General features: G+C 40.4%; 1 protein-coding gene across 6 annotated transcripts in view; it reads right to left on the minus strand.

The window, feature by feature from the left end:
* Positions 1 to 24,303, minus strand: part of HECW2 (HECT, C2 and WW domain containing E3 ubiquitin protein ligase 2) — a 247,776-nt gene that overhangs the window by 169,325 nt on the left and 54,148 nt on the right. For all 6 annotated transcript variants that reach the window (XR_006284811.1, XM_043525153.1, XM_043525152.1 and 3 more), the window contains one exon: positions 5,302 to 5,647. Coding sequence is in view for 5 of the 6 variants with exons in the window: in XM_043525153.1 (XP_043381088.1) it covers positions 5,302 to 5,593 (292 nt within the window). In the remaining variant the exon portion in view is untranslated. The remainder of the gene's footprint in view (positions 1 to 5,301; positions 5,648 to 24,303) is intronic.

Consider the following 24,303-nt stretch of genomic DNA (forward strand, 5'->3'; position numbering starts at 1 on the left):
TAAGGCTTTCCTCATGGACTACATTAAAACATTTTGGATCGTCAGTTCTTTCTAGAATTGCATGGTCTTTGGGAAAGTCTTTGTATCTACCACTCTTCTGACACAGGACCTAACACAATGAAGCCCAGGACTCTGACTGGGACCTCTAGGTGCAGCTTAATAACTAATAATATTCTTATAAAGTGTGATTCACTGCCCATTGAAGTCAATCCCTGATTTCAATGTGCAAATTGGATCAGGCCACTAGAGTAGGTTGGCAGGAATTCCTAATACACCATTCGGTAAAACTCAGACTAATAAGCATTTAAATAACTGTTCACTGGTGACTGAAAACTAGTGGGAGAATTAACTGAATTAGCACAAGAACAAAGAGGAAAGTCTCTCTTTCTCTCTCAGTTTCCCTCTGTTACTAGGAAGGCATTCTATAAAATTTTAACATATAGTAAAAATTTACCTGGGATTTTTTAAAAAAGAAAAGGAGTACTTGTGGCACCTAAGAGACTAACAAATTTATTAGAGCATAAGCTTTCGTGAGCTACAGCTCACTTCATCGAATGCATACAGTGGAAAATATAGTGGGGAGATTTTATATACACAGAGAACATGAAACAATGGGTGTTACCATACAGACTGTAACAAGAGTGATCAGGAAAGGTGAGCTACTACAAGCAGGAGAGCCGGGGGGGGTGTGTGTGTGTCTTTGTTGCAAGGATAGGTTTCTGGGTTAGTGGTTCTGATGTGTGGTATATATGATGGCATATATCAACAAAGCCCGTTGCCAACTGTGTCCACATATCTATTCAGGGGACACCATCATAGGGCCTAATCACATCAGCCACACCATCAGAGGCTCGTTCACCGGCACATCTACCACTATGATATATGCCATCATGTGCCAGCAATGCCCCCCTGCCATGTACATTGGCCAAATTGGACGGTATCTACGTAAAAGAATAAATGGACACAAATCAGACGTCAAGAATTATAACATTCAAACACCAGTCAGAGAACACTTCAACCTCTTTGGTCACTCGATTACAGACCTAAAAGTGGCAATTCTTCAACAACAAAAAAAACTTCAAAAACAGACTCCAGCAAGAGACTGCTGAATTGGAATTAATTTGCAAACTGGATACAATTAACTTAGGCTTGAATAAAGACTGGGAGTGGATGTGTCATTATACAAAGTAAAACTATTTCCCCTTGTTTATTTCCACGCCTACTGTTCTTGTAAACTGCTGGAAATGGCCCACCTTGATTATCACTACAAAAGGTACCCCCCCCCCCCCCCCCCGATAATAGCTCACCTTTCCTGATCACTCTTGTTACAGTCTGTATGGTAACACCCATTCTTTCATGTTCTCTGTGTATATAAAATCTCCCCACTATATTTTCCACTGTATGCATCCGATGAAGTGAGCTGTAGCTCATGAAAGCTTATGCTTTAATAAATTTGTTTCTCTCTAACGTGCCACAAGTATTCCTTTTCTTTTCACGGATACAGACTAACACAGCTGCTACTCTGAAACCTGGGATTTTTTTTAAAACCATTTCTTTCACATCTCTGAGAGACAGAGTAATAAAGCAGCACATTATAGTGCACCAGATTCTCTGAAGTAAATGAGATCTCCAGAAAGAGAGAAAGTTCAAAAAGAAAATCTTTATCACTACTCTTAAAATTTCCCTCTAAAAACATTCTAATGCAGCAAAGTTCCTCTCTAATTTACTCTTTGACAGACTTCTCTATTAAAATCAGAGCCAGAATGATGCTTATTTTTCAGAATGCTCATGTTTTCTCTCTGTGTTATTTTATGGAATGAATAACCACTTCTTTTTTAGGAATGATCATTTTTTTTCTTCATGAGCCCTCTTTGTTTCATAATTAATGTAAATGAGAAAAGAACAGGGTTGTGTTTTGTTTTAAGCTAAGAGATAAATATTTTCCTTTGTCTACTGGTATTTCCTTCAGAGATTGTGCTGTACTTGGGGAAGGGGAGAGTGGTAAATACAGCTACTGCATTATGCTGGCAAAGAGCCAGAGAGCTTTCTTAGATTATGTGCAATTCACTAACACGTATGTCAATTACAGGAGGAAGTGCCAGAGGAGAATGATTGTGTAAAACAGACTATTTTAAAATAAAGAACAGGATGGCTAAACCCAATTAAGTATTTATAATCCCTGCACAGCAAATGAAATTAGGGCTTTATATGTATGTATAATTATACACACACACAGACATGTATTGTGTGAAGTGCTGAATGACCTCAACTTCTAAAGAAGTGCCTGGGAGTTGAGGATGCCTTGTAGTTAAGGATGTAAAGAACTGAAGGTAGTGGGATTACTTATTACTTATATACCACACCTTTGTAATGTCCTGATTTCAGTCAACAACTGCATCCTAAAATAAATAGAGAGTGGGGAAGGACAGGGTCAGATTCAGGGTTGTTTGTAGAGCCTTGGCTATGGGCATTCTGACTTTCAAATGTCTGTAACTATAGCCTTAACTCTGAATTTCCAGGCTTTCAATATTCTAATAGTGTTGTTTCAGTTAATTGACATCTGTTTACCTTAAGTGACATTGTGAATTTTCTTTCCCCACACACAAAGCCATTTAAAATATTTATGAGAAAACTATAAATACCAACATGGCGAACAAATATTTAATAATGGGCTCTTCAATCTACCAGAGAAAGGTATAACACGATCCCATGGCTGGAAGTTGAAGCTAGACAAATTTAGACTGGAAATAAGGTGTAAATTTTTGACAGTGAGGGTAATCAACCACTGGAACAATTTACCAAGGGTTACTGTGAATTCTCCATCACTGGCAATTATTAGATCAAGATTGGATGTTTTTCTAAAACACATGCTAAAGATATGCTGCTCTGGGAATTATTTTGGGGACGTTCCAAGGTCTGTGCTACATGGGAGGTCCAAACAGATGATCGCAGTGGTCCCTCCTGGCCTTAGAATCTACGTATGTCTGACACTAAAAAGATTTCCTGGGGGTTTTCCCAACCCTCCTCCCCCCAAAGAAATCTTAACACACGGATGAGTGAAGACTAACAGACGATTAGTATATTACAGCATGGAGTCTATTTTGCTTAATTACAAATGTGATGTAGAGCCATCATAATATTCACAATGAATACTCCGCTGGTGGTGATTTGGGGCCTGACTCAGCTCCTATCGGAGTCAATGGAAAGTCATAAGAGCGCTATCCAGCTCTTTAATCTCTCAAAGCTGAAGCTGTTCAGCTGAGGGAGGGGTTTATCCTGTGGACCTTTTGTGAGCACTACAGTCCGCTGGAACTTAATGAAGCATTGTGAAGTTCAAAAATCTACAGGTACTAATTCCTGCACCCTACCATCTGAAAAAAACAGTCCCACTCTCAGCTAGGCCTCATGACAAACAAATTAGAGCTTTCTAGCTCATGCTATTAGAATTATTATTGTTTATTTTTTTAAAAATTACATTTTTTTAAAAAAGTCTCTTCAGTTTAGCCGAACAACCTCAAACCTTCCCTCTCCCCCTAAAAATACTCTGTTATGAATAGGAAACACACATGCCAAATTTCAAGTCGAAGGGATTTTTTTCAGGTTCGAATAGATGCATAACCAGAGTTAGAATGGAAAGCAAGTTACAGCCTTATCTATATAAAGAGTAAGAACAGTGACTCCATAACACAAAATAAAAACAAGTTTTAAAGGAAAGATTCTGCTAAGATCCTACTCCTATGTTAATCAATAATAGCAAAACACTCATTGACCTCAGTAAGGAGCTGCATCCAGTGCTGAAAGATTTAAAGTGCCAGAAAGGAGAACAGTTAAAAATAAATAAATAGAGTAGCTGGACCTCCTCTCACTTTTAACACAAGCACATAAAAAAGCCACGATGGATATTATACACTACTGCCCTACACTGTAACATGCTGGGATTTTTAATTCAGAGGAGGCAATCTGAGTTTATTTGCCCTCTCAGCAGAGGCTAGAGTCAGTCTGTGCCTTTGTTTTGCACTTTGGGAGGCTCAGCAGACACACAGCAGAAAAGTTCTTTATTCTGGAGCCAGAATGAAATTGCTCTTTGACCATTTTGGGAGACAGCTGAATAACTGGACAGGAGGATGGTATAGTTTAGGGCTTGATACTGCTCCCACTGAATCCAATGGGAAAACTTACCAACTTCAGTGAATGCAGATCTTTATTTAAATAACATTTCATTGGTGAGGATATTGAGTAAGCTGAACTGGTGTTAGTTCGAAGATGGACAAGGTTCCAGTTGTCATACATGTTTTCTCTTGATTTTGATTCTCTTGGGGTTTAACTAAAATGGTGGCAATATGGGATCCAGCAGCTAGACCCTTGTCTACACTAAATTTCCCTCTCTGGCTGAGTACCATTAAAAAAAAAAAAAAAAAAAGGGAGGAACATGGGCGGGGGGGAGGAGGAGTGATTTATTTGTTTTGGAGGGGTCCTGAAGGATATCCCTTTCATGAATGGGAGTTATTGTTTATACAGATGCAATCCTCTACATTTCAGTGTGCAACAGCCAGCCTCAAGAATTTATACAAAATACATTTTCACAAATGCTGAAGACACACCTGGCCAGAAATAATAAATTATCGTTTACAAGTCTAAGAAAACCTTTTCCTGTAAAACCATAAAGATGAATCCTGGAAAAAGTCATGACTGCCTACTTATAAACACAAAAGTGAAAAAAAAGCACGAGATATTAGGCCTGGTGGTAGAAGCATTTGGCACACAATAGGTATTCTGTAAACACCATGTTACTATTAATTTGTCACAGTTTCAGAAAGGATAACCACGCTAATGGAACAATATATCTGAAATTCTTTGAGTGAGATAAAGAAGTGACTCCTCTGAATCTCTTCTGAGTTTATGAGGGAGTGGCACAGATAACACCTCTGTTGATTGTGCATCTCTTTTGGAATATGTATTGGAATATGTAAACCCACCCCCTAAATTTCCAACTCAGTAATGCAGCCACCAGCCAACAGTAACTAAAGATAGAAATAGGAAGATTGTGTATGCACACAGCCTCTGTTGTCTAAGGAGGCAGCATTTCACCACCTTGGAGGTAATTATGGAACCAAGATCTACATTAATTGGCTACACATTTTCACACTTCACTGAACCAAGAGGGAAAGAGAAAGCTTTAGAGTAATTTTGTGCTGTCTCATCTCATATTTTATCTTTACGTGCACCACTGGAGAAAATGAAAGTGAGAAGAGGTGGCAAAGGACCAAAACCATAGAAAATTAAGAAATGATTCTGACTCACCTATATGATAAAGTCCTATCCAGTCTGTTGGGTCAACTTCTTCTTTAATATCCCAGAAAATAATGAGGTTCTGAGATTGCCCTAGGGTGTATTCATAGATACTTGCTGTCAAACTAGAGCGGCTGTCAGAGGTCACTAGATCAGTGTCACTGTTGGCACGCTGTAAGTTCATGTTCTCAGGTATGGTGCCCTGAGATGCCAGACTCTGCAGGTTCTCTGGGCTCAGAGTATACCGTAGCTGAGGATTACGTCGTCGCACAAAAAGCAGATGTTCTCTGGCTGAACTTGCCATTGTGTCTCTCTCTCTCTCGTCAGTTTACATAAAAAAAACTTCTCACTTCGGGATCTGCAAAGGACAAAGAGAGGCATGAAGTGTTAGAGCTGAAGGATATTGGATCAAGCGCCACATGGAGAGAATTTAGTTTAAAGGTTTCTTGAACTGGGATTGACCCTAGTCATATGGATGAAATAAAGCTCATAGTTCATTAATCTACCACTACAGCCATCTAAAGACACTATTCAATACACTGGAACTGAGGCACATTGCACTAACTACTTGTGGCAGTCTTGCTGACATTCAAAATCTAACATGCACTTTGTATTAAAATTTGTATACCATGAAACAAACAAGGAGCTACTGTGCACAGACTAGAAAAAACCAGAAAAAACAAACAAACAAAGATCCAGCAACGAAGATTTAGTACTAGCCCCGATAAATAAGTGGATTAAGTCTGACACACGCTCAGAATACATGGAGATAATAAAATCCTCTTTTAGCTAAGCAATTACAACAGTACATCTTTGTTTAGAATAAATAGTTTCTAGTAGCATTTTATAAAGCTTTTTTTAAATTAAGGAGTCAAAAAAGTAATACAGACATTCGATAGGATTTGTATACAGCTTTAGCAAGCACATAGCACCATAGCTAAGTAATACAAAAGTTATTTTGTAATAAAAAGAATTTTTAAAAGTATAGAAGAATCTAAGAGGGAAAACTATGGGTTCTAAGATTTCTCTAGATCATGCACAAATATGCCAATTCCTTGAGTGATGTATTCTAGGGGTAAGGGCTGAGGTTCAATTAGCCCATGTCACTGTATCTGCCCAATTAGCTTTGTTTTCTTTTGCCCAGGTCTAAGAATAGACACCTCATGAATTCAATGGTTCCCATCGGATCTGGAATAGATAACAGAAGGAGGTCTTCTCCAGAAAAGAGATGTCAAGATGGCATTAACCCAATATTTATTATTAAAAAAGCCTGCACAATTTCCAGAACTAAGCTATGCAATATTTTGCCAGTAAGAGACAGGTTACTTCAGTTTCAGTCAGAGATTGTTTTCCCTTAACCCTTGGACTGAAAGGAACTGCAAGTAGACTGTGTCAGATATTCCTCTGGTAATCATTCCTGTTCGTATATGCTCATTTACAAAATGACCAGAAGATACTATATAGGTCTACCTCCTGGGACTGACCTCTAACACACTCTGGATGGTGTTTGGATTAAACAAGGCCAAGGTATATTCTTTGCAGCATCTTACATTACCCAAAACCCAGGATTTGAAGACACAGTTGATAGTTGTAAGAATTTGTAATTTCTGTAGCTTTACATTAAGTCATGTCTGTTAAAACTGCCTGGTAAATGAATAGCTAGTAAGCAAAGACAGGGGTGCCTAGTTCCATGAGCTTCTTCTCATGTCTGCCTCTCTCCATAGACAGTTTCCCTCTTCACTTTCAAATCTCTCCACATAACATACTACTTCCGTTTTGTACAATAGCAAAACATATTGTTACTGAATAATCAACCAACCAACCAGAACTTTGTTTTTCAGAATGGAATGAAGCACACTGTATTTATCTGGGTAAAAGGGGTTTTGTGTAAGCCAGTGATTTATGAATGCAAATGATACATATAGGTAGAGCCCTGCGCGGATATAAAATTTGTATCCGCATCTGATCCACGATCCGCAAACATCGTCCGCGGATATCCGTTAGCTTAAAATATTCTAAGTAATGTAATAAAAATGCAACAGAATAGATAATTTCAACCATGCAAGGATTATTTTCATAGTGGATACTAGCAATAAATAAGTTTCTTTCCACTGGGGAAAAGACAGTTTTACAGTTAAAATAATTTATTCCATTAGAAGAAAACTGAATTTATGCTAACAAAAAGGATCATCAGTCAAACCATTAAGAATTAATGTTAAGTGGTCTAAAAGGTGCTGCACTTCCATAAGGCTGTGAACTAAAATTTGTGGTCCTTATTTTTTTAAAACCCAGACAACTATATAGTCTACCGTGCAGAGATTGTGGTGTGACTTTCTCACACTCTTTAAACAATCGCAGCCTCTATGGCAAGGTATCTGACCATTTTACAAGTTAACCATAGACAAGGTCAACTGTAGCACAGTTGTGTCCTCTTTGAAGGATGTCCGCTGCAAGCAGAATAGAACAGATCTCATTCATTTTAAATACATATATTTTGAGCAAGTTTACAGATACCTGTGTATTATTCTTGAGCTTTCTTCCTGGTTTCATACCTCTCGCTTTAAGCTATCATATATGGGTATTTTTGTTTCCTTAAAATAACCCAAACATTTCCTGGCAGTGCTGAATGTCACCTGCTGTGATTTTCCCTGTTTCCAGGAAGTTTTTAATTTAAAATGAGGTAAAGCTCACTGGAAATGGATGATGATTGTTGGCCATCTTCCATGGTATTATAATTATGATTAGACCGACCGTATGCTAGCCCCATTAGTCAAGTGTCTTACAGCTGCATTATTAAACAAACTACTGCTAGCAGTCAAAGATGTAATTATTAAGCAAAAAAACAAAACAAAACAAAAAAAATAAAATTCACACAGCTAGAGCTCCAGTCTTTTTCACAAAGGTTTCTGGACTTTTATTAGTTATAACAAAAGTAATATTATTTTAAATTTTACAAGTAATTTTAAAAGTAATATTATTTTAATATTATATTAAATTTTACAAGTAATTTTAAAAGTAATATTATTTTAAATTTTTACATAGGATTTTACAAAACATCACAACACACCATCCACATAAGTACTTCTTCACTTAACACTGAAATGCAGTCACCTGTAAGGTAAAGTAAGGCAGCAATTCAACAACACTATAGGACAACAGCTGAAAAATAAATATTCCATTAAAACTCCAAAGGGTGAACGTAGAATAGACAAATATTTATATCCACGTTAGAATTTGGCTATGACTAGAACTAAACAACTTGAAACTATGACTTGAAACTCCCTCAGCACGTCCCACAAAATGACTATTTTTCAAAACCAAAAACTATTGCCAAAAGTTTTATCAAAAAAATATTTTTAAAGCAGAGATTTCACATTTTAAAGGGTTTTTTTCCCCACATTTCCAAATTTCTTATTTTTGTTTTTTCCTGTTTCTCCTCCCATTTTTCCTTTCATCCACAGAACGCAGTGCAATGAATGATGTGTTGGGCCCTTCCCCTCACCCCCCACTAATTTTTGGTTTTTCTTTTTTCCTTTGGCCACTTGAATTATAAAAACTTCCTCAACTTTGAAAAGTTTCAGAATGGCAGAATTACAGTTTCTTTTTGCTGTTCGTAGCTTTTCAAATCTTCCTCAACTTTGGAAAAAGTTACTGGAGTAGCAAAAAGTAAAATAAAATAAAAATAAAGCGAAAGAGTAAAAAGAAAACCTAGACATCATGCATTTTATTGCACCCAGTATCAAAAGGGGTAAAAGAAAAAAAGATATTTAATAACTATGTGACTTTTGTTTATGCCTTATTCAAAGATTTTATAGTTAATGGCATGAATCAACAGATTTCACTGAAATGTACGTGTACTCTGCCTCTGACATCAACAAGGTAAAATAATTTTGTATCCATATGCATTAGTGAACGTTAGGAAAATTAAATATTTTCCTAATGGTCTACAAATAAGGGCAGGTCTACGCACTACAAACTTGCATCGGAACAGGTGCACTGAAGCAACTGCACCACTATCACACTTCTGGTGAAGACGCTCTAAGCCGACAGCACAAAGCTCTCCTGTTGGATTAATAATTCCACCTTTGCGAGAGGCAGTAGATATGTTGGCGGGAGCAGCTCTCCTGCTGACATAATGCTGTCTACAGAGGGGGGTTAAGGTCAGTACAACTACGTCACTCGGTGGTGTGGATTTTTTCACACCCGAGTGATGTAGTTATACTGAAATAAGTGTGTAGAGTAGACCTAGCCTTATGCATTTTCTTTTCCAGGAATGATGACCATGGGGTAACTCAGAGCAGAGAAGTAATTATTTGAAGACACAAGAGTGCTAAGTGAGCATTTACCAGCTTCATACTGAACCACTGGAGCATCCAGCATAAAGGTTAGCTAATCACAGATGTTGCTGGTCTGTTTACTGAGATGAGCTTCATTGGGTCACGTCACCTTCTCCTGATCTACTAAGGTCTTATGGATTTAAAAGCTTTCCTGGGTTAATCAGTTTACACGGGGTTGTTTTAGAAGTGTTTATATAATCAGACAGATTTTTAAAGTACCCTGTGTTTCTATACACTCCCTCCTATGTTTGTAAGACAATGCTCTTAGAGACTATAACTCTATAAAAACAAGCTTTATGCAGGAGTTCAATGGGACTTTTCACATGTGTGTTTGTAGGATCCTGACATAAAAGCATCTACTGGTAACACCCCCACCATCCCCACCCCCTACTAGTAATTAAATTGCAGATTTCACAGTGGAGCAACACCATTCTCTATGCAGACCCAGCTTTCATATGATGCAGCTGAATTCACTCTCTACTCCAACCAAATGCTAGAGGTATCATCAGTCTTGCCATCTCAACAGCTACGAGGACTAGAAACTTACTGGTGACCCCAAGTCTTGCAATTTTTTTTTATTTTAATTCTTTTAATCTCATATCAGGTATTTTACGTAAGAGCCGCAGCTTTTAACAAGTGATAACACGAGACTCAAATCCTGCCTTTTATTTATTTTAAACGTAAGTTTCTAGCCCATGTGACAGCACAGAGAAGCTTGAAAACGTGACCCAAATGCACCTTAAAAGCCCAAAAACCAGAAGGCAAATAAAAAGAACCCAAAATATATTATTTTAAAATCTTTTGGTTTTTAAGCAAACCTCATGATTTTGTGGGCTGACTCATTTTTGACAATACGTTTTATTTTTGAAATGAAAGCTGAAATTCTGATATAACAACATGACTCCATGAGCTGAGGCTTTAAGAAAAGAAAACAGATATTGCAAGACTCATTATAAAATTGTGAGGTGCCAACATTGTATCATAACCCTTTCCATCAAGCTTTTATGTAGGGTTCATTCTTGTTACCACAGTTGGTGATTTTCCAGCTCAAACAGTTTTCTCTGGGGCTGGAGCCCCGAAGGGGAAAAATGGTGGGTACTAAGCAGCACCGGCAGCCCCAGATCAGCGCTTCCCCATCCCTCCCAGCACCTCCTGGCTGCCGCAATCAGCTGTTCCGTGGTGTGCAGGAGGCGCTAGGGGGCAGGGCACACTTGGGGACAGGGACGAGATGGGAGGAGGGAGGGTGGAACCTTGTGGGAAGAGGTGCAGTGGGGGTGGGGCCTGGGGCAGAGCCAGGGGTTGAATACTCTCCAGCGCATAAGAAAGTCAGTGCCTCTGATCAGGACACTGGGTTTAATTCTAAACTACCCCTTAATAATTATCTGCACTGTTAAAATATTAATAACCACACAACTTTCAAAAACTACACCAAGATTAGGTACGTCAAAGGTTAGAATATTATTTACCATAACCAATTTAGAGAGGCGTTATGATAATTTGTAAAACACTTTACATGTTCAAAGTGATATATAAAAAAGTGTTAAATATATGATTATTACAATAGATTCAATGGTACCATGTACAAACTATAGTTGCAATAAGTTCTACACTGAGTAATAACATTTCTCTTAGTTTACTTTGGTTATTTACGTGTGAGTTTGGGTCTGAATCCCAACGGCAGGAGATAACGTAACACGAATACCGCGCCTGGTTATATAGTACGCTGGCTAAATGGCACCAGGAGAGGAGATTCCAGCTCACACTATCACTGTATACTTTGAACTGCTGTACTCTCCTCAAATAAACATGGTTTATGCATAAGTATTATAAAGCAGCAGTAGGGAACCTTTTTTCTATCAGGGGCCATTGACGCACAGAAAAAATCATTTGTGGGCCAAACACCCCCCAGTGGGGGAGGGGGAGATGCGGGGGCTTGGGGCTTCCCCTAGGCTCCAGGGTGGGGCTAGAAATGGGAGGTTCAGGGTGTGGCAGCAGGCTCTGGGCTAGGATTGCGGGAGGGGGTGAAGGTTCCAGATGGGGGTGAAGGTTCCAGATGGAGGTGCAGGCTCTGGGGTAGGGCTGGAGATGAGGAGTTTAGGGTGCAGGAGGGGGTTCCGACCTGGGGCAGGAGGTGGGGGTACTGGTGGGGGTTAGGGTTGCCAACTTCCGAATTGCAGAAAACCAAACACCTCTGCCCCACCCACTCCCCTGCCCCTTCCCTGAGGGCTCCGCCCCACCCCTTCCTGATCCACCCCCATACCGCCCCTACCTCTGTCGCTTGCTCTCCCCCACCCTCTCTCACATGCTCATTTTCACTACAAGGCCCAAACAGGCATATTTATTGTTTTGACAGATGTATTATGCTAAGTCCAGGTTTTATTTGTTACAGGACACTACAGCTGGCAGCAAAAAATATAGTTAAAAAGGGTAATTTAAAAAAAAATGAAATTTTACAAACCTTTTCATGATTCTTTCCCTCCCCTCATTCCAATTTTCCTAAACAGCTCCGTGTTTCTGTTCACTAAAGTTATTGTAATTTTACTTGTGGAATTAGGACCACACACTATCTCAGCTGCAATGGCTCCATTAAAGGCCCATTCCTGAAACCCAAATACAAATCCATAGAGCACAACCACAGAAACGCACACCTGTCCAGATTCATGCGTACACATCTAGCACACACTAACACATATACTTCCACATTATTTATTATTACAATTGTTGTTTAGTGCCTAGAGACCCCAGCTAAGATCAGGGCTCCAGGGTGGTGGGTACTGGACATACACAAAAAAAGAGACAGTCTGCAACAAAGAGTTTATAACGTAGCTAAACAAAGGTGAGGACAAATGTATGATACATTGGCTCTTCAGCAATTACTAGTTAACAACATTCACTTTTTAAGAAATAATACATTTCTTTTAGAGTTCCCTTCTCTTTTAAAAGCTTGTTATGAAATTAATCCACACATATTTTAGGTAATCAGCTTTTTTGTGCGCAAGCCAGCAAAAGGAATAAAAGTCAAAGAGTTAGGCTGCAAATTTTATTCACACAGGCATACACACATGAGGCAATACACACACCTCCCTACACAAAAACACACAGTCTCTTACACACATACAATGCATGCATGCGCACACATTTGCCTACACAGAGGCACTTTCATACACTTTTCCAGGGGCTGCCTAAATCACCCAGCCGGGAAGGGGGGAGGAGGGTGGGCTAGAGGGGAAAAGATGGTGGGGGGTGGAGGAGAGAGGATAGGGAGGGAAAGAGGCCAAGGACGAGAGCAGGGTGGGGGTGAGGGGGCAGTGAAGGAGAGCGCAGGGATGTGAGGGGTATGTGGAATGGATGGGGATGCAGAAGACTACAGGTGCATGAGAATGTGGGGGGCACAGGGGTGTATAGGGATATAATGGGAATGCAGCAGTGTATGGAGGTGAATGGGGTGTAGGGCTCTGGGAGGTGGAGAGAACGGGTGGGAGAGCACTGTAAGGGGTACATGGCTGGGCAGGCGTCGGGGGCAGGACAAGATGGAATGGAGAGGGATGCAGTGATGAGGGAATGGGGTTGGGACAGGGAGGGATGTAGTGATGGAGGTGCAGCCCCATTCCCAGCACTCAGAGACAGGGATACACATACCTCGAACTCCTGGGTGCCGGTGATGGGGCGACAGACAAACCGCAGTTCACCGCGGGGCACGCGCCGTAGCTCGAGCCCAGCCACACAAGGAGCATGAGGAGAAGAGGGCCGCGCAGCAGCGGGAGAGGCGAGCACCACACAACCCCTCAACAGCTGCCTGCTGAGCGCTCACAAGTCACACTAGTTCCTCCCCTGCCCTGACCCAGCCAATGGGAGCTGTGCCTGTGGGCAGGACAGCATGCAGACCCCCATGGCCGCCCCTAAGGTAGGAGCCGGACATGTCGGCTGCTTCCGGATGCAGAAGCCGCATGGCACGCCGGCTAGCAAGAAGCCTGCAAGACCCGCTGTGCGGCATGGCAGCGCTGCCAACCGGACACTCAACAGCCCAGTCAGCAGCGATGACCAGAGCCACCAGGATCCCTTTTTGACCAGGTGTTCCACTCCAAAACCAGGCCCCTGGTCACAACTAGTGGGGGTGTGGGTTCTGGGAGGGAGTTAGGGTACAGCAGGGGGTTTGGGGTGCGGGCTCTGGCTGGATGGCATTTAACTGACGCAGCTCCCAATTGGCAGCGTAGCGGGGCTAAGGCAGGCTCCCTGCCTGCCCTGGCCCCGCGCTGCTCCTGGAAGTGGCCGCCATGTCCAGCCCCTAGGTGGAGGGGTGGCCAGGGGGCTCTGTGTGGTGAGCTCTGCCCACACTCACAGGCGCCACCTCTGCAGCTCCCATTGGCTGGGAACAGCGGCCAATGGGAGCTGCGGAGCTGGCACTGGGGGCAGGGCAGTGTGCAGAGCTTCCCTGATTGCCCCTCCATCCGGAAACTGGGGCAGAGGTGCAGACGCTCAGGGCTTCCGGCCCGCGGTGCGGAGACTTGCCACGGGCCGGGTTCCCCACCCCTGTTATAAAGCCTTGGCAACAGAGATGACAGAAATTTCTTTGAAACACAAAAGTCTCTGGAGGAGGAAGTCCACTGCTTTCTAGAATAACGTTTTCTTCTCACAACAAACTACCAGTAGTACTGATACTGGTGGGACCAGTTAGAAAATCTATACATGGTAGATAGATGTGATCTATAAATATTCAGAAAAGCTTTAACTTGTATTCTCTATGCATTATCCCAGAGATCGTGAGATAAAGACACAGATAAAGAATGCTGGGAAAAGTAACATTATGTCCTTTAAAACTGCCAAAGTTCCTCTAATCTCGAATTCTTATTGTTCTGGTAAAACACCTGTAAGTAAAAAACAAAACGAAATCACCACCACAAATACAAACTTGGTAGTTTCTCTGATTCAGTTCATGTGCCCAAGAACTATAGGTGTTGTAAAGTCTGGACTTAAATAACAATTCCAATAAATACTGCAATTTAAAGTAATCAAAATCAATTTGCAACAGACAGAAAGCTTCACTTGAAAACGAGCCCCCATCTTCAAACCAAATACTCTGCAAAAAAAACTCTAAACGCATGCTTCTATATCTCACCCTTTACAATAGTTAGGCTGTTTTTAAAATTCATTAATCCATTTTACATGGAATGACACCAAGAAGTGGCAGATGATGCATCAAGGAGCTGGATATTGGAGAACATTCTACCACTGAGATATATGTGGCAGGCTGGGTAGATTTTCATTAATGTGACTTGCGTAAGGCAACCTGAATCTCATATTTATTGTCGAACAAGAAAACAAGGCTGTCCCAAAACCAGAACTGTGACAAGTGTACATGCCAGAGGTTGAGGAGAAAGGGTCACTGCTTTTGTTCCTCATGGAATAAAAACTCAATCTGAAGTTGGGTGGGAATGTACCTGTGCATTTTCCCTACCTCCAAGAGGAGCTGATGATCTTACTTGTACTTTAAAAATCCCAAGAGTACTGATTTACCAGTGCATCGAAAGAGAAGCTGAAAATATGAATTATCCTCCCATTTCAGTTTGCTTCTAAATGCCACTAAACAGTCGCACTCCATACTGCCCTATGAGGACATGTATAATTTGCTGCATGAGTTGTCCTTTACATGAAGTGTGGAATACCACTGGCTAAGAAGGACTAGAGCAGAAATTTTATTAAGCACCAGGCCAGGGTGGGCAAGTTATCTATTCGGCTATCAACAGATGGGAGAGGGAGCAGTGTTTAGTGAAGCCAAGTCTCAGTGTGGAAATAAATTTCATATGCTTTTTATTCTAAGGCAACTGAGAAATTAGCAAGGACTAAGACCAGCCTCGTGTTTCACATTGGCTTTCAATTAAAATTGAAACCTGGGTAAAGTAGTGTCAAGGTTCCTCTCCCACTCTGAACTCTAGGGTACAGATGTGGGGACCTGCATGAAAACCTCCTAAGCTTACTTTCACCAGCTTAGGTTAAAACTTCCCCAAGGCACAAATTAATTTTATCCTTTGACCCTGGATCTCCACTGCCACCACCAAACTTTAACTGGGTTTATTGGGAAACGTAGTTTGGACACATCTTTCCCCCCCCCAAAATCCTCCCAACCTTGCACCCCACTTCCTGGGGGAGGTTTGGTTAAAAATCCTCACCAATTTGCATAGGTGACCACAGACGCAAACCCTTGGATCTGAGAACAATGAAAAAGCATTCAGTTTTCTTACAAGAAGACTTTTAATAGAAGTAAAGAAATCACCTCTGTAAAATCAGGATGGTAGATACCTTACAGGGTAATTAGATTCAAAACATAGAGAATCCCTCTAGGCAAAACCTTAAGTTACAAAAAAGACACACAGACAAGAATAGTCATTCTATTCAGCACAGTTCCTTTCTCAGCCATTTAAAGAAATCATAATCTAACACATACCTAGCTAGATTACTTACTAAAAGTTCTAAGACTCCATTCCTGTTCTATCCCCGGCAAAAGCAGCATACAGACAGACACAGACCCTTTGTTTTTCTCTCCCTCCTCCCAGCTTTTGAAAGTATCTTGTCTCCTCATTGGTCATTTTGGTCAGGTGCCAGCGAGGTTACCTTTAGCTTCTTAACCCTTTATAGGTGAGAGGATTTTTCCTCTGGCCAGGAGGGATTTTAAAGGGGTTTACCCTTTCCTTTAAATTTATGACAAGTAGTATCAAAGCTGCTTATCGGGCTATCAAGGTCTTCTTAAATACTTCACAGAGGATCAGAAAGTAGGAGGATTGATTTCTTCATAAACTCCCCCTGGGACAAAATTCAGGATTATATCTAGATTTAAAACAACATCTAGGGTTTAACATAAGCTTCAATTACTGACAGTGAAAAGGAGCAATTTGGACTAAATAGTGATTTTTTAAAAAAAATTCACCTTCATATATAAAAAAATTGATGGGGGAAGTTATCTGATTTAGTTTTCATAGCAAAGGAAAGTTATACACCAATGCATTTTCCATATACAAATATTAAATAATTATAAAAAAATATGAATGAAAGGCTGGGAATCCCCAAACCAGATATATGATTGAAGAGAAAACATCAATAGAGTGAACAACGAACAAAAAAACCTTTGAGTTCACATACTGCCGTCTTCATCTTAGTCATAACAGTGAATCATTTCTTGTTTATGTAGGGATGTTGTAGGCAGCTTAAGGCTGTCGGCTGGATTGCAGACTCTTCCCACAGTTGTTACTCAAAATATATTGTTAAAGGGCTGGCCCAGAGACGCAGCTGGTCATCCTCTGAACTACCATACAAACCTTCAGTATGGAAATGACTGTGAGATAAGCACTCTGGGCTGATGAATGGTGGTGGCATTGTGGAAGTGAAGATTAGCACATTTAATTTTTCACTTTCCAAAGAACAGAACAATGTCACATACAGAGTCAGCATGGAAGAAGATGAGTAAAACAGTATCCTGAACCCCAGGACCAGTGAGGGTGAAGGTTCTCCATTCTCTAGAACAACTTTATCCACAATAAGGTGCTTCTTTGTTTGAACCTCATTAAGGAACATAGGTGACAGCCCTAAAGAAAATGTCTGGAGTCTCTCACTCTCTCAAACCCCACTTTCCCGCCACCAAAGGATAAGCAAATCCAAATAATTTTAGAGACAAGCAGTCACAAATAGAACACAAAGAGCAAAATACATATGCTGGCTTCTGTACTGTAAAATGTTGTTTTGCTTAGTACAAAGATTTATAGGTGGAACAATAGAAATTAAGTAAAAGGGCCATGTCAGGGTATGAGTAGGGCTGGCTGAAAAATGTAAACATGTTTCCATGGAAAATGCAGAAGTTGTTGTTTTTCAGTGTTTGAACCAGACCGAACTGTTGTTTTCCTAATTTTTTTTTTTGCAATTTCTGCTCTATATTTTTTCCTAAAACATTATTGAAAATGTTACCAAAATGGTTTTTGAAAATTTTTCATTTTGATGTTTTTGATTAAAAAAATAAACTATATTAGAAGAAGGGCAGAGGTTCATTGCAAAAAATGAACTTCTTAGCATCATTTTTGAAAAAAGTTTTAAACAATTTTTTTAATTGAAAAACAACTTTTCATTTGAAACATTACAATATTGTTTAAATATTATTTAAACTAGGCATTTTCTTTCACTTTCCCAGCAACTGCTGAAGCCAGCTGGGATAGGAGAAGTCTGGGGAGCCTCTGAATATTTTCAACCCCACCCTCAAAATTCTGGGTCATGGCCACTATCATTGGCAGTCATTCTGCTCCTTAATAGGCTGGTGGTAGCTGCTGAGCTTCCTCCCATCTGGTGCTAAACAGGTCATCCCTGCGGCACAAAAACCCCTTTCACTTCCATGTACATACTCATATTAATATACAGTTCTGTAACAAATATTCATTATAAAGATTCCACTTTCATTGATTTCTAACACAGCAGACAATTCCTCTTTCCCATCTCTTCTGAAGACATCTGGTTGATCTCCATGTTCCCATTCTTTAGCTGTGACTATTGCTGCAGCAACTCTCTTAGCAACCAACAATGGTGCACAGCTGTCCATGCCATTGTGCAAATTTGCTGGCACAATATCCTTTCCATACAGGCAACTCACAATCCCACATCACTCTCAGGGAAGGCTTACAATTGTCACCAGACATCTCATCCTCTTCCAGCAAAATTCATCACATGCAATGTATTTATTTGGAGAATCTAACATGTTCTTATTAAGGTGAAGCCTACATAAAGGTTTCTTTTCCCTGCAAATGTGTCTCAGAAATAAGGGAAAGAAAAGACATATGTTCCTTGGTCTCTCTCTTTGAAGTACCTGATGGCACATTTTCCAGTATTTTAACCAGACCAATTTTGAGTGTCTCAAGTACCTGAATTTCCACTATTTTTAAAGAAGTTATTCTATGGTCTAATACATCTCATTATTAGGATTCTTTCCCTGATAGTCAGCCTACATTTTCCCTGATTTTCAGCTGACACTTAAGCTAACACAAAATCAAATGCTTCCTATCTAACCAAGTATGTAAAAGCAAGTTATCAAGTGAAAAATGGTATCATTACTGAGATGACAAGAAAGATTAGCTATTTACAACCCCCAAGGAATTGGTTTTTCCCCGCTGTTGATCAAGCACCTAGTTGTACTGGCCTTTCCACCTTGGTACAGCCATGATCTGATTCTTCTAGCTGGATATAACCTGTGACTTCCCAATCCAGTATCAAGAAATGGCCATTTTCATATTATAATGTTAAAATGCAGGGCTCACCTCTGAGATATGGAGGTTAAAGAGCTAACAGTGCAGTTGACAAGGCAAAGCAGCACTGGGATATGTGAATGGATTGCAAGTACCTTTAGTCAGTTCATTCTCTAACCCCTATTTTATAGTATAGTGTAGACCTAGACACCAGAAAACCTGTCACACCCAGCTACACGACTGCACCAAAGGAATCTGATGAGTTTATGTCAACACAACCCCCTATCAAGAGGCTGTTATCTAGCCTACAAGTTCTAACAGTCTTTAAGAAAAGAGAAAGAACATACTTTTAAGAGAAGAGGATTAGGAGTCAGAAGTACTGGGACAAGAACCCACCAACTCTCTAAGTGACAATAACTGTAAGAAGTGTGACCTGTCCCATTCAACTCAAATCAAGACACTGTGAATATGAACCCAGGGAATCTGAAATTTTTCCAATGCACCACAGAATCCAACACCTCTGCCATGGAATTGGCCATTTTGCTGCAGTCAGGAGCCCAACATTTTGCATTCAGTCTCCCTGTCTTGCTGGGATGAGCCTCTTGTTCTCCAAGAAGGAATTAATTGGATGATATAACACAGGATTTCAACCTAAGTTCATGACCCTACAAGTGTCAAGAGTTCACAGGCACCCTGCTTTTCCCCACATTGCTAAATGGTAGTGGGATCCCACCCAGACGTGATGTAGGGTGATCTCGGTATGGAAAAGGGGGTCCCCAGGTATGGAAAAGATTAAGAACCACTTTATTATATAAATGCAAAGTACATGGGAGCAGATGGCAGGTAGAGAAATAAGAGATTCTCAGACTAAAATATGGGAAAGAATGAACAGTACAGTATTGGTTAGAACCTACTCTGAGTGTTTGCGAGGAATATATCCCAACCAGTCAGATATAAAAGGCATTCTAAAACACATTTGGGAATCATACACAGTTATCAGCCCATTTGTGGCAAACAGAGATGAGATTTTAAAAAAAATAATCAAACTGAATGGTTTATCATCACCCTATCATTACTGCATGAATTTCCAGTAACAGGATTCTATATTTTAAATACGTTATCCTGTTGATTAGCATACATGAGACTAGTGGCCATGACACACTGGAGGAAAAAAAATATGACTGTGCCAATCCTAAGGAAACCTGAGGAACACTAATCATGGAAAAATTAAAGAGATGTCATCAGTTTAAAAATGGCACTTCTGTCTCAAAGTTCTTTATCTAATGTTAAAATAACACCGAAGGTAACTGTAACTGAAAGCTATTAGAGGAAGAAATTTATTTCTCTTTTTTTCCAGTTTATTTTGTGCATCTGATAGTAATTTGTGCTTGGTCAATTTCATTGTTTGCACTGAATAGTCAGTCCTGTTTCTTCTGTTGTTTGTGTGAGTCTGTTATACAGCAGTAAGGGAGAAGAAAACATGCTGAGATAGGAAATATTAACTGTAAACTTCAAAAATTGACAGGGGATTCAGTGATAGATGACATACCTTAAACTGCTTTTAATTCTTTTTTTGAATGGACTAAATTTCAAGTTACATTAGCTGAAAGATCGTAACGATCGTTTTGAAATATAAATCCTCTCATCCAATTCTTCAGTAGACAGGCCAGTTACATTCAAGAACTATACTGGCTGGTCTGTTTTCCCTCCAATGAACCCAGATTTGCTTATTATAGGACATGCCATGGACTTCTTGGAGCTGTACAGAATATTAAAGACAAGACAATTATTGGTATATTGTTGAAAAGCAGCTCAAAGCTATGCTTATTCAAGAGTCTAATAAACTTGCTATTTTCAGAAAAGTATCAGCATAAGCCAAATTCTTTTTGGATGAAGGAATTTCTAAGTATGTGGAACTGAACATTTTTCAAAGCACCACCATATGTTCTTTTTTAAAATCTTTTGATTAAAAAAAGCCTGTAAGACAGAAATAAGCCAATACCAATCTGTGTGTGCAAACAATCAATATTCTTTTATTTAAAAAAAAAAAACCTATCAGCAAAAGAGTCTTCTATTGAGAACAGGACTATACAATTTTTTTTCATTAATTCTTTTAATGAAGGAGACAAATATCCAGTGTATAAGGGAATAGCATTGGCAGTCTGGAGACATGAGATCTATTCTTGGCTCAGGCACCGATTCATTGTGTAACCTTAGCAAGTCACTTATCAGTTCTACATCTGTAAAACAGATCGTAAAGCAGGAAAAACAACTTACCTTTTGTGAAGCACTCTGAATAATAAGCACTAAGTACTATTCCTACTGCCTCTTACTTTAGTAACTACTGACATATAGGGAAGAGATGAAGAGTACAGCACAAGCAACATGAGATGATTGAAGTAAAACCCATACAGACGTATGCTGGATAAGTCTTGCCCAGGACACAAAACTGCAGTGCAACTGGATAGCTTCTGTTCCTGACAAAAGTGCTTACAATGAGTGTGCTTTGTAAATCATGGCATCCCACTCTCCGCTGATTTAAATTACTCAGCTGCTCTAAGAATAGTGCCGGTGACACTTTTCCTCCAAAGCCAGTACTGAACAGTGTTCCAATGTGCAGTTAGAAGGCATAATGCTGTTGGAAGAGCCTCTATCCATCCAAAGCATCTCTCCCCAAGGTGGACAGGAAGTACAGAAGGAAATTAAGTAACACTAAACTTGCAAAATGTTCTCTTTAGATTAACCTTTCATCCAAGTGTAGCTTGAAGTATGACATTTGCAGGGCTATGAGGCGATGGTATGGAGGTTGCCACATCACATGAACGGGGAATTGGACCACTGGATATGTATAATGATGAATTCTGTGGCCCTTCTCTTGGACAATGCCTATTACCATCCTGCATGTTGATCTGTGGAGAGCTGGCATGGAGATTCCATCACTAGAATAGAGGGCATGGAGAATTCCCTGTGTAAACATTGGCATGTTTCCACTGTATCACGGCATTTAAAATGAGCAAAGGGACTTATCAGAGTCCTCAATGCAACGGCAAATTTCTCTCGAGGTCAGTTAATGCAAGCAATCCAGGATGAACTTTACTGCCTCCATCAGATCAGACTGTCTTGACTTTTAATTTATCCTACTCTGCAAATTAAACTACACCGATCTATTCAGCTTTTTACCCGAATGGCTTGTTCAGCATAAAGTTCTGTCTTTTTTAGCCCAAATAATGAGTTACAGGTTTTCATTTCAGCATACAGCTGTTCATTTGAAATCTGAATATTGAAGTGGTGTGTGCTAGTAGTTTCAAGATTACAAACAATGACAATCACAATACATACATAAAAGCTATAAAAATATCTGACAGATGGTCATGCAGTGAGGCTTAAGATGATAATCAAGTGACAGGGCTACTCCACTCTCTAAAGGCACCTGTGACAGGGTGTATAGGTCCTTCAGTGCCCTGAAGCTACGAAGCACCATGCCTCAATGCACCTAGGAGCAGGGCCCCAAAGTGATTCACAGGTAAAATACCAGCTTTCCCCCTGCATGTTTGGTAACCGATGCAACTGAGCCTGCACCTGAAAAAAAGAGTCTGAGCTCTTTTCATGGAAATAAAAGATCTTTAACAGCCATCCTTGCAAGGAGAGACAAGGTGGGTGAGATAATATCTTTTATTGGACCAACTTCTGTTGGAGAGAGACAGACACAAGCTTTCGAGTTTACACAAAGCTATCCTTCCAGTCTGGAAAAAGTACTCAAAGATAGGGCGTAACTCAAAGTCACACTGAATTACTTTCCCAGACCCAAGAAGAGCTCTGTGTAAACTTGTCTCTCTGACCAACAGAAACTGGTCCAAAAAAAGATTTTAACTCACCCACTTTGTCTCTCTAATATCCAGGGACCAATATGGCAACAACGTCCATGCATGGAGACCGTGCAATAGCATAGGGCCTGCATCCAGATAGTGCTGGCTACAAATGGGTCTGTGGGAATCCGCCAGTTCTGTGCACCAAACTCTACACCACCTGGTGAATAATTTTATGGAAACAATCATAGAACATGAGGGTTGGAAGGGACCTCAGGAGGTCATCTAGTCCAACCCCCTGCTCAAAGCAGGACCAATCCCCAACTAAATTATCCCAGCCAGGGCTTTGTCAAGCCTGACCTTAAAAACCGTAAAGGAAGGAGATTCTACCACCTCCCTAGGTAACTCATTCCAGTGCTTCACCACCCTCCTAGTGAAAAAGTTTTTCCTAATATCCAACCTAAACCTCCCCCACTGCAACTTGAGACCATTAGTCTGCGTTCTGTCATCAGCTACCACTGAGAACAGTCTAGATCTATCCTCTTTGGAACCCCCTTTCAGGTAGTTGAAAGCACCTATCAAATCCCCCCTCATTCTTCCCTTCTGCAGACTAAATAATCCCAGCTCCCTCAGCCTCTCCTCATAAATCATGTGTTCCAGTTCCCTAATCATTTTTGTTGCTCTCCGCTGGATGCTTTCCAACTTTTCCACACCCTTCTTGTAGAGTGAGGCCCAAAACTGGACACAGTACTCCAGATGAGGCCTCACCAATGTCGAATAGAGGGGAACGATCACGTCCCTCGATATGCTGGCAACCCTCCTACTTATACAGCCCAAAATGCCGTTAGCCTTCTTGACAACAAGGGCACACTGTTGACTCATATTCAGCTTCTCGTCCACTGTACCCCCTAGGTCCTTTTCTGCAGAACTGCTGCCTAGCCATTCGGTCCCTAGTCTGTAGTAGTGCATGGGATTCTTCCGTCCTAAGTGCAGGACTCTGCACTTGTCTTTATTGAACCTCATCAGATTTCTTTTGGTCCAATCCTCTAATTTGTCTAGGTCCCTCTGTATCCTATCCCTACCCTCCAGCATATCTACCACTCCTCCCAGTTTAGTGTCATCTGCAAACTTCCTGAGGGTGCAATCCACAGCATCCTCCAGATCATTAATGAAGATATTGAACAAAACCAGCCCCAGGACCGACCCTTGGGGCACTCCGCTTGATACAGACTGCCAACTAGACATGGAGCCATTGATCACTACCCGTTGAACAATGACTGAAAACTCATGGAGTTTCATGTACCCCTATTCAAAAAAAAGCTTACAAGGGAGACAGTTTGGCTCTGTTTGCAGAAATACTAAAAAAAGATCGAATTATAGGCTTTAAATAGTTAGGAAATAGAAAACAGAAACCATGGTGGACATGATACTGCATTCCTTCACAAGCAAAATGAAAAACCATGATGGCTGCGATACTGCATTCCTTCATAAGCAAAATGAAAAAACCATAATGAAAATTTATCGCACACGAAAATCATCGTAAGGTTGAGCAAATAGATGATTGATTGATTGATGAGGATGAGGATGATATGGATGATGGACGATAACAACAACAGGGATTGTAAAACTAAAATATTTTACTTGTCTTTCTAAACA

The sequence above is a fragment of the Chelonia mydas genome, chromosome 11 (assembly GCF_015237465.2).
Source record: "Chelonia mydas isolate rCheMyd1 chromosome 11, rCheMyd1.pri.v2, whole genome shotgun sequence".
Taxonomy (NCBI): Eukaryota; Metazoa; Chordata; order Testudines; family Cheloniidae; genus Chelonia; species Chelonia mydas.